We start from the raw sequence: 11,722 nt of genomic DNA, 5'->3' as shown, positions 1-11,722 counted from the left end.
ACACACACACAAAAAATACAAATAATGGGAAGATATAAAGATAATACAGGTCAATCCTGAAAGACTTTTAGAGCCTGCATAAACCTTCCGAGTGGAGAGAATGATCTCCCAACACGCAGTTACAAATGAATGGTTCAGTTTGAAGCATATTAATGCAAATCCCCCTCACCCCCCCACTCCAAAAAAAACAAAAAAACAGTAAGTATTAATGTGAGTCCTTACAGTCAAGTACATTGCACTGTGGTCTATTACATAAAATGCAAATAAAACATTGCATCTGGGAATTGCAACAAAGTAAAGTCAACGCTTGAATCAATGACCATGAAATGAACTAGTCCTATCAGTCCTGTGATCTCATCAGCAGGTGGCGCTGTGTAAACATTGATTGTATTCACCTGGAAATTCCTCCCCATACCAGATTTAAAATAATAATAATAAAAAATGTTTCAAATGTGGGTTCCTAATTAGGCGTGATTTGTTTTGCACGCTTAATATGAGGATTAATGGCGCGGATATTTTTAGATAATCTCATATGTAACGCGCATGTCTTTCTAATATCCAAGACGAATCCATTAAAATGGAGCAAAAATATACAAGTAGACCTCGACGAAATTGATTTTACATAAGAAATTAAATGACATAACATAACACTGAACAATATTGCACTGTTAACGTGTATGGGTGAGTTATTTCCACCATCATTTAGTACCGCGACACGCCGAAGGATGGAGCCAGCATGAGAATCTGGGAAACTCTGCTGCTGAGCGTAAAGGGGCTGGTTCGGAGCTGAACAACATCCCTCTCGGCCGTGCCAGGTGTGTTCAAACCTGTAGCAGACAAACGCTCAGCAGATGTCTTTCCACTCAGTCACAACGGGGCGGATCTCAGCCGCGTAAACACCCAAACCGGTGAACGCTCCCGCCCGTCTGCTCTCAGCCTGCCCACAGGTATGAGGGATTCTCGCAAACTGCGCGACGCTTCAGCGACAGACGCTCCTCAATCCGCCGCAAAGTGAGTGATTTTAAACCTACTACGTCTTTCTTCGATTTATTGTTACCCGGAAGGCTCATCCAGATACAAATTGTGGACGCGGTTGTGAAGAACAAGAGCACATAAGCTGCATTGTCTTGTTTGTAACCACCTCGACGGTGTCAACTCTGTTGCTTTACGCACAAGAAGCGCTTGGAATCGCCACAATTACAAGGACTGACAGGAGCGTGAACCTTTGACGCGCCATACCTCAGCATCAGACCCCAGCAGGTGACCATCCTAAATGTCAAGAGGATGAAATCCCCCGCAGGTCGACAGAATAACTCCTGGGGGTTCATCGGGCTGCGTCACTTCACGCTTATTTAACAAGCACAAACTGAGGTGCTTTTAGTCACTTTGATTAATTCTTTCATAATAAAAGGAGACAGATCATGTCCAGAACACTGAAGAAGAAGAAACACTGGTCCACCAAAGTGGTGGAGTGCGCCGTGTCATGGGGGAGCCTTGGAGACTTCGGCTCCGTGGTGGAGATCCTGGGAGGAGCGGAGCTCGGACAGTTCCCCTACATTGGCCAGATGAAGCTGGACGTGCTGGTGTGTCACGTCGGAAAGCTGCCGTACTACGGGGACGTCCTGCTGGAGGTGAACGGGACGCCCGTCAGCGGGCTTACGAACCGTGACACCCTGGCTGTCATTCGCCACTTTCGGGAGCCGATTCGCTTGAAGACCGTCAAACCAGGTGCGTCCTCTGCCCTCTGTTCCCAGCGCTGCTGCTGCTGCTGCTGGCCTGTCACCTGAGCTCTGCTTGTAAGATGAGCGTTGTGATATGTGCCATCCACAAAGCACAACAAACCCACATGATGAGTACCTGTAACTGTCTTAAGACACTGTCTGACAACGTTCAAAAATATATGCATAATATATCAACTGAAATCCATAATTAATTTCTGTAAAAAAGTACAACAAAAAGTTAACAGTTAGTTTAAGTGGGACCACCCACCGCTTCCCTTTTTGCAGGATTGCCCAGACTTCTGTAACTGCCTTCTGTCTCATAAAGTCTAATGACCAGTTCTCTCAGCACTTTCTCAGGAAGATCGAAGAGTGATAATGGCCATAATGGCATGTAGCCCAGTTGGAGCCATCTCAGCTAAGTGCACTTACAAGCATAAATATAAGGGTCAGTCTCACCCTTTCATTATTCATCCAGACTTTTGCCATTGGTCACAGATGCATATTGGTTTGTGGGAACGATGGACTGTCTCAATCAGTTTCTCCAAAAATCAGGCCTCTGTGTTGGCTGAAATCTGTGGAGTTTCTTAGGAACGATGCTGCGGCTCCCCTCTGGTTTGAATACAACCCCTTTACGTTTAATAGGGCTGCTTTGGGTCTTAAGCTGGATATACTTTTCTTTGAATATGTGCTAGAGCTGGAATGTCTGAACACCAACTGAGATCGTTCAAAAGGTTACATCAGCGGCAGCAGCTGAGTCTCAAAACCTCAGGCCAGAATCCCTGAATATTAGCTGCATGGGTGGACACACATCAGAATGTGTGTTTACCAGCAGCTCTACTATAATTTATTTAATAATGTATTGATTTTTTTTTACATCTTTTCTAAGCAGAAAGGAAAAGAAAAATGCTTAAATAAATAAACGAGTCGTGCATGCGCATGAATGTGTGTGTGTCTTTCATGGCCCTGCACTCCTCAGAGCTACTAACACCATGCTCTCTGCCCGACTAACCAAGGATGATTAATAAAGGGCATGGAGGAATGAGCCAGCAAAGGGGGAGAAAGACACAAAGCAAGAGAGAGAGACTGGGAGAAAAATCCGCCCAGCCTTTGGCTCCAGGCTGGACTCCCACACAAGGCTGTTTTTCCTCTTTAAAGCTCACAGGGAAGTAATAGTGACAAAGACGGCGAAATCCCCTATCACTTTATTTTTCACTATCATCCTTAGCAGCATAAACACACTGTTGTTTAATCTTGTGCTTAATGATAAGTTTGGCAAAAAAAATCCCCCCACCCACCCCTGGCATCAGAGTAGAGGTGGGGCTGCTACATAGCCTTATTACAGATCTTGCACTTCTGCATTATGAGTATACATTCTTGTGTGGTAACCTCATGTTTAATTCACACCTCTTGCATAATTGAGTCAGCGAGTGGATTTTCTCCACTCAGTTGGAGGCTGGGGGCCTGGGGGATCAGCTGTTACCAGGAAGCCCGGAGAGCTGCCGATAACACGGCGGTGCTGACAGCAACCGGGGGAAGAGTCCCTTGATCCACCAGATGTTCTGCCTTGCTCTTCCCAGTATCCTCTTGTGCTCTGTCTGAATCAACCTCTGGAGATGGTATGCTTCCTGTGCTGTTGCTGCCAGTGGTGCTGACAGCTGGGGCGGAGCTTGGAGAAAGGATGGAGAGGGTGTGTAGATGCAAAGACTGAAATTGGGATTTGGGGCAAGGATAAAGAGACGGGATGCACGGTGCAAGTCACTACATGGGTTGTTATCTCGCTCAGTTATTGATCGGAGAGGAGTGCGAGGTGAAAGAGTTGCACACGGTCTTTCCTCTAGTTTTCTATAGCTTCCTGGTGTGTATCATATATTCTCTAGTGGCTGCTAAAAGGTTTCTCTTTACTTCCATGTAGGGCAGATGTGGATCAGTGGGTCATGCAGCAGCTCCATCTATCACAGAGTTCTTATTCAAGACGTAAAACCTACATTGTCCCTAAAACCTTGAAGAAATTAGTGATTTGTTCTTGTAAAGAACATTCCCTGGACAAGTCTTTCCCTTTTCTAAAATAAACTGATCCAGCCTCAAGGCTTCATGGCTGACAAAGCTGTGGACATGCCAATTTCCTTCCTGTTTTTAAACGCACCTTGATTAAAAGCTCTGAGCAGAGTGCAGTTATCTTTTTCTGCTTGCATCCCCAGCTAAACGTTCAAATGAATATCTTCTTGAATGACATCCCAAAATGCCTTTTTTTCCCCACATGTATGCTCTGTTCTGCCTTGTATATGTCTGCACAGCTGCAATCACTGTGCAGCTGAACGTAGGCACAACCTGAAATCATTTATGTGCAGCTGAAAGGACGATGACTCTGACAGCAAATAAATAATTTCACATTGCAGTGCATGGTGGAGCTGGCGCAACAAGGCTTCTTTTGTCTTTTGGTAGGCTAATATTAGCTGTGTGACTATATTAAACACATGTAAACAAGATGTCTTATTTGTACTGATGCATTCTGCCTTTTTTGCAGTTCCAGAGAGAGAAAGTGGTATACATGTACAAATATGCTCACCGGCTACTTTATTAGGTACACCCTGCTACTACCAGGTTAGATCCTCTATTGCCTTTAGAGCGTTACTTCGATTAAACAACCTGTTGGAAATATTCTTCATACGTTTTGATCCAAATTGACTTGATAGCGTGATGTAGCTAGCTGCTGACAACTTTTCTGCACCACAATCTTATTGTAAATCTACCTTTTGTTTACCACACCCAAAAGCTCCTCATTATGACTCAAACGTGTTGACTGTGGAGGCAGAAAAATCACTGTCATGTTCAAGAAGCCAGTTTGAGATGTATGGTGACGTGGTGCAATGTCCTGCTGGAAGTAGTCATGAGAAGACAGCTATGCTTTAATACGCTGAGCTGGATGGCCATGGAGTTTGCTTTGTGATAACAGGCGATTGAACAGGTGAACCCAATAAAGTAGGTACTGTATCTTTAAAATATTGCTCAGCAAGCTTGCTAATTCCTTGGAGCATATTAGTTTCATTGGCTAATTTTACTGTTAATTGTCTTTAATTCCGAAGTAAAATGGCAGGATTAGTTAATTCAAGTCTGCACTAATTCTGTTACATACAACAGTTTGTTCCCTACTCTTGATTACAGCTGTATTTACCTGCCTCCGCTTACACACAGCAGTGCGTTTCCCATTACCTGTTGATCATGCCAATAAAGAAGAATAGAGACTGACATGAGCCTCTAAGCCAATGTATCAAACAGCAATAGAGAGTGTGGGTTAATCACATTAATGCACCGCTCATATCACAAAGTGCCTCTCATTGGAATCACGCTCTTGACAGGCTATGCTTTGTCACAGAAGAGATTTGCAGTCGGCTGTTAAAAAAAGGGATGAGAGTAAGAGTGGGAATGCAGACTCAAGGATCTGTGGTCAAATCAGTGAAGACGTGTTCTTGCCTCAGATGTTTCTTGCAGTGAGCTGAGAAAAGCAGCACAGCCATTTTATATACTGCTCCTCTGCCACTCACAAGAAAGTCATTTAAAGCTACAGGAGCTTTGTCTTATTGACTTTAAAGCGATTATGTATTTTATTTTATTTTTTTCCAGATTTACCAAGTGATTACTTGTTGAGCTGTTTTGTCTCTGTCACTGATTATTTTGGACAAATTTTACTCGTAACCTGGATGTTCATGTAATATATTGTGCATTTAGACAGTTTTCTACACTAATAGAGTGAAATACATTTTGCATTAAAAAAAAGAGGCAACGCATTTGACTGAAATATAGACGATGTTGATGCTTTGCAGAATGCTTTCAGAATATTGCATCAGTCTGTGTCCTCCTACTGTGCATCCGGAAGCAAGTGCTCTGGGTTGCTTTCATGGGCAGACGACCGTCCTACTAGTTTGCATGTTTCAACCCAACAGATGCAAATGTGTTTACTCGACGACTGCTGCAAAGTTGAGTGTTTAAAGTTTTAGAGGGTTTTTTCTGGCTTCCAGGGTTTCCATGTTTTCACTTCATTTAGTTGTAATAAAATTAGGGAAAACCACAGAGGCTTTCACTTATAGGCTATACATCATACGGGATTCCTTGTGTGCTTCTAAGCTGGTAATAGAAATGAATGTGTGGTGGAAGCAGTGAGCTTTCTTTCAATGGCACCTTGACAACAATAAAAGCAGATCTGATGTTGAAGATGAGTTAACTGAAGTGGAATTGATTCCCAATCTGCTCTGAAATTAACTGATGCGTGTGTCTTGATGTTGGGTGAGAGTGCTGAAGTTAAAATAAATCAAAAGTCAAAGTCTGGCTTCTGACTGAGGAAAACCATTCTTTGTCCTGAAATCGTCAATGAAGGATGGGTTTTGATGATGATGAACCTGAAATCAGAAATACAAATATTGTCCTAAAGATACAACTTAAAGTGCATTACTAATGATTCTTTATTACACCAGTAAAACATAGATTACACAGAAAGTAAAAATATTCAGCAATACAGTAAACAATAATTGCATCCAATATATTTTGAAACAGAAGCAAAGTATTTGTTGATGGTCACGTAAAACCAACTGTTAAAATGTTTTTAAACAACAAAAGTAAAAGCTCTAATCATGCTTTTGGGTCTGGTTTGCATTCATTCTCAATGAAAATAATCTCGGTTATTACATGAATAATAATAATAATAATAATAATAATAATAATAATAATAATATTTTGTTTGCGGAAAATATAACCAAGGGGGAGAAGGTAAATAATAAACAGCGAGGGTCCCAGGCCAGAGCCCTGGGGAACACCTGAGGTAACGGGAACAGGATGAGATGTAAATGATTTTAACTGAACAAACTGAGTGTGGCCTGACAGGTACGAATGAAACCGGTTCAGAAGTGGATCTACAACACCTAGAGAGGATAATCTGTCAAGGAGGATGTTGTGTGAAATTGTATCAAAGGCCACAGTTAGATCAAGCAGACGGAGTATAGATAATAAACCAGAGTTGGCAGGAAGGAGGAAGTGATGAGCAATTTTAAGAAGTGCTGTTTCTGTACTGTGGAGTGGACAGAAACCAGACTGGAATTGTTCATATAAATTATTGCTGGATATATGAGAATGAAGTTGGGCAGTAACTGTTTTTTTTTTTCAAAAATTTTGGAAATGAAAGGAAGACTTGTGATAGGACGAAAATTCTTGAGGTTATCGGGATCTAAACTAGGTTTCTTAAGAATTGGGGTTATAGCAGCTGTTTTGAGGGCCAAGGGAACAACACCAGTAGTAAGGAAAGAATGCATGAAGTCAGTGATGACAGGGGACAGAGAGGGGAGCGTAGCTTTAACAAGAACAGTTGGAAGAGGATCTAAATGACAGTTTGAAGATTTTGAGTTTTCATCGACTGAGGGGAGGCTGAAGACCGAAAATGAATTAGTAGAGACAACTGGAACTGGGACAGATGAGGACTAAATACTATCATAACATTTTTCTATTGGCAGATGATAGACAGATAGCATTAGCTTAAAATAATAGGGATGGAGTAAACATTTGAAACATTTCTTCTAAGCTCAAAGGAATAACTAAAGCATAAGCAAATACCTCCAGAACAAATTGTTCTAATTAAAATACCAAAACTGTAGTCAGCTTTTGCCTTTTGATGTTGCATACACTAATGTAACGTGGTGCAATAAACAACATGGTATGTTTTCCATTTGTTTTTGTTGTTTCTTTAACGTCCTTGGAACATTTTTGTCTGTTTGGTTCTCAGTATATCATCCCACAAAACACTTTGTTGATGTACAGCTTGTTTGTCCTTTGTGTCTCTCATCAAGCATCTCCAGAATGTGCCTGAGGCGGTTGTCAGGCAAGTGGTGAAGTGCTGCAGTCCTCCTTCACACACACATGTACACGCACTCACACTAAAACACACTGCATCCCAGTGGGGTTTACCGGATGCTTTAGCCTCTTACTCCAACCTTATGTGTCAAAACAGAGTGCACAAGTTTAATCTAAACTTAACATTTCCCCAAAACAAATTGGAAGCTCGTGTCCATATGGTAGCATACAGATGGCAGCATAATTTTGTTGGCATCTCTGGTAAAGATCTATAAAAAAAGCTTTAAAATAAATCCATATGTTTTCGGTATTGTAGCCTTTCAATTAAGAGTGTAATTAAAAATGTAAAACAATTTTAACTTTGCTTAAGCATTTTCTTTTAAGACAGTAGTTTTTCTGTTGGGCTCGATTAATAGTAAGCCTCCCTTTGACATAAATATAATCGAAGCATGTATTTTTTTTAAGCTTGTTCTTTACCTTTTCTGCTGTTATGTGTCTAGTAAATTGAAATTAGTAATGCATATCTTTGCTCTCCCCTGGGGTATAAGTACAATGTGACTGTTTGGTATAGTGGAGTCTCTGCTGCTGTTGGGCTGCTTCTCTTCTAAAGGCCCAGAGAACTGGCCTATCAGTGGGTCTTTCAGCAGGTTAATGATCCAAAACATTTGAACAAATCAACAAAGCAATGGTTCAACGGACACAGAATCTCTTTTCCTCTATGGCCTGCTCAGTCCCCAGACCTAAATCCTTTTGATAACTTTAGCAATGAGATGAAGACTCATTGGACTCTGGACCGACGATAGACTGTGCAAAGGAGAACGGTCAAAGATCCTGTCCAACTGGCATAAATGAGGATGTGTTGACAGCATGTGTGCCAATTGTACCAACTGTACCAACTGTGTTTGTGTGTGTAAACTGTGTAAACAACAATTTCAATATTTAGTTTATTTGTTTAATGATTTTATCAAACTAAAAACTAGCTTTATCAAGCCTTTTTACACATTTTTACCAAGACTACCAACAAATCTGTTCCTGAAATATACCACTCTCATATCATATTTATATATCTGTAATTAAAATATTGTTCCAAAATCTCAAAACGCTACCCAGTTTCTCAGAAAGCCCGTAAATACAGATGTAATAGTGAGTTGAATAAAATTAGTTAAATTCTGTGTTTTAAGGCATTTTCAACTTGAAATGAGGAGAAAACATGAAAAGAAATATAGGTCTAGATTCATTTCATTTTCCACATTTTAGATATCCTTCTAATAACATTCTTACAACAGTTCTCCCTTACTGGAAATACCAACTTTTCAAAATTGCTTTGCATCCTAGCTGAGAGAACTTCCAGAAGAGATGTCAGGGCACAGAAGGTGGGGACTTTGATGTCGGAAGGCGGATGGTGTTGTGATGCAACCACAAAACGAGTAGTTCAAAAGTTTTTCCCTCCCTCACTCCAAGTTCTCAATAATTCAGTTTTCTTTTTGTTTCAGAGCTGGATACTCCATTAATGTGCATGTGTATGTGTGTGACAACTGTTGGAATTAGAGTAAAGCGGTGGGCTAGAGTGAAAAAGCACAGCGTGACTCCCAGTTCCCAACCCTCTTTCATTATTCCCACTTTAATCAAATTGGCACTGCTCTTGTCACACACTCCACCAGCACCTGCAACAATCTCAACGTAAACAGCATGCTTGATGAGGTGGCTTGGAGCTGGCACTGGGTGTTTTGAGATCGATGATGAAGAGCGTTTTATTGTGATTGCCTTGTGAATGTGAAAATGAGCGCAGAAATCTATGTGGTTAAGTTTGTGCTCCTGGGACATGGGAGGTTGAGTATGTTGCAAACAACCTCAGTCTGAAATTAGTGCTGCACAGTTACTACAATAGTTGTTTTTTTTTTTTTATTTAGTTTGGAATAAGCAATAATGCATATTCACAACACCCATCAAAACCCTTTTAAAATGCCTATTTCCAGGTGGAACGATACAGTTATGGTAAAACATGCCTCTTCTGATGACATATAGCTTTTCTCACATGGATTTTAATAAAGAATAATGAGGAAAATTTGTAACATGTTGAAAAATAACAGTGTAAGCAGTTTTTAAATTTTTTTATTTTTTGCTCAATACCACAGTTATTTCATTGACACTTGGTCCCAATAGAAGCAGGGAACAGTGGACACTGGTTATGTAGCTTGAGCTTAATGAACAATAAGTGTGTGGGGGATCAGCACAAGCACACAACATAATCTCTGCAACTCATATCTAAACTACATGGAGAAAAAAGCTCATTATGGGACATTGCATCTTCAGTGTTAGAGATTTGTCTCTTTAATTGCATTTTCTACAGCCGCTCACAATAGCAGTGGCCATGAAACCATAAAGCATACAAATAGCATTTGGGTGTTTACACTGTTTCCTCAGGGATATATCTCTTTTTATCAGTGGGGGCTCTGGTGGATTTATCTTCCTGTGTGCCCTGAGTCCCTGTTCCAATTAAACACTCATCTTAACATGCGATAGTGTGTAAATGACAATATAATGACTGTTTCTAATGCAGACCTTTTAAACAAGTGTTTATTAGGTGGTTAAAAATTATGTAGTTATGTTTTAGTTGTATGTTGTTTGTTTTGATTGTGAAACTTTGGAAGATGAGGCTTTCATTGTTGAATGGGCAGATGAAGAATAATGGGCACTGAAAGTATTTTTTTGCTTTGACCTGCATTTTATTTGCTTTTGCTACCCACTGTTTTCCAGTGGCAGACACTTTTTTCTTATTTTGTCTGCATGTCTGAGCCTTAATGTCCAAATGACACAAAAATATATTATTTAATGCTCCTTTACTTTTCAATTTTGCCTACACCACTCATTGAAAAAAAAATAAAAATAAATAAACACAACATTCTCCTTAGTAACACAAAAATAGTTTAGCTCCAGTGCGATCAGTATTTTCTTGCCACCAGAAATAGGGACTAAAATAAGCAACTTTGACTCAAGTTGTATTTAATTTGCAGAAACAAAAACTCGAGATGTGACTTAAACTGGACATCTGGGACTCAGGTATTATAAGTAATTATCTCCCATAATCCTGGGTTAACGTAAGCTGCTAAATTTGGAACATTTTAGTAAATGACTAATGTTGTTCACTCTGATACACTGTATACAGATTAACGGTTGCCATGGTAACATTAAGCACAGTATGTATGGCTTCTCTGTAATACTCTCAGTAGTATCTGCCAGTAAATGGAGTTAACTGATGGCCCCAGATTTGTCTTTTCCTATTTAATGCTTCCACTGAGAGAGTATCAACGGTCAGTAAGCTACAGACTGCTGCCCTGTTAAAAGGTGCGTTTGATTTACTAACATGGGACATTTGAGGACCATGGACTTCCACAATAGTACATAAATATATCTTTATATTAATTGCAGCATCATAACAATGACCCCACAGTATTTTCTCTACCTTGACTCTGATGTTGTCGTCTAGTTGTCAAGCTAACGTCATAACATGACGCTTGGTTTTTCAAGTTAAAACCTCTTCATTTTTGGCTCATTTAGAAATCTAACATTAGCTTATGTTAACCTATTTCTGGTATTACTTTGAACATGCATATTCATATTTTCTTACTTTATTCACTTTTAAAATCATAAACACCAGTTAACACGTCAAATCGAATATTCTTAAAAAGATAAAGATATTAAATTTCCTGAATTCAAAACCCCAGAGCAGGAAGAGTAGATGGTTTTTATCCATAGCTAAATGCCATTTTCAGATATTACAGTCTTAAGACTTGCGTTGAACTCTGAGCAAATACGATCTCTGCTTGGAACACAAAGACCCAATAAAATAGCAAAATAATATCATAACTTGCTCTGTAATCCCCTTAAGATGTTTTTATTTGATGGATGGACAATCCTAAAATCTGTGTGTTACACATCTGTGTGTCCCTTGTGTGTTTATTGCCTCTTTTCTCTAACTGCATCAGTCATGTTCTGGAAGTGTGAAACCTAATTTTTTTGGGGGGAGGTAAACAACATGAGTGTGTCTTTGTCAGTCTCTGGGAGCTCACTGGAGGGGATGACTGGACTGGCTCGACTCCTCCGTCTGGGACTCTTGTTTGTTTTACCAGAGGCTCAGCAGACATATGGCAGCTGACTGACCTGGC

The 11,722-nt window shown here is 40.2% G+C and overlaps 1 protein-coding gene across 1 annotated transcript in view; it reads left to right on the top strand.

Moving 5' to 3' along the window:
• The first annotated feature begins 818 nt into the window (after window positions 1-818).
• The window catches only part of magi3b (membrane associated guanylate kinase, WW and PDZ domain containing 3b), a 144,830-nt gene continuing 133,926 nt past the window's right edge, over window positions 819-11,722 (top strand). The window contains exon 1 of the mRNA XM_088005791.1: window positions 819-1,728. Coding sequence (XP_087861917.1) covers window positions 1,422-1,728 — 307 coding nt within the window. The 5' untranslated portion in view covers window positions 819-1,421. The remainder of the gene's footprint in view (window positions 1,729-11,722) is intronic.

Source organism: Poecilia mexicana, unplaced genomic scaffold (genome assembly GCF_051168715.1).
Source record: "Poecilia mexicana isolate PSO_F unplaced genomic scaffold, ASM5116871v1 scaffold_5, whole genome shotgun sequence".
Taxonomy (NCBI): domain Eukaryota; kingdom Metazoa; phylum Chordata; class Actinopteri; order Cyprinodontiformes; family Poeciliidae; genus Poecilia; species Poecilia mexicana.
This window is presented reverse-complemented; position numbering and strand designations above follow the sequence as displayed.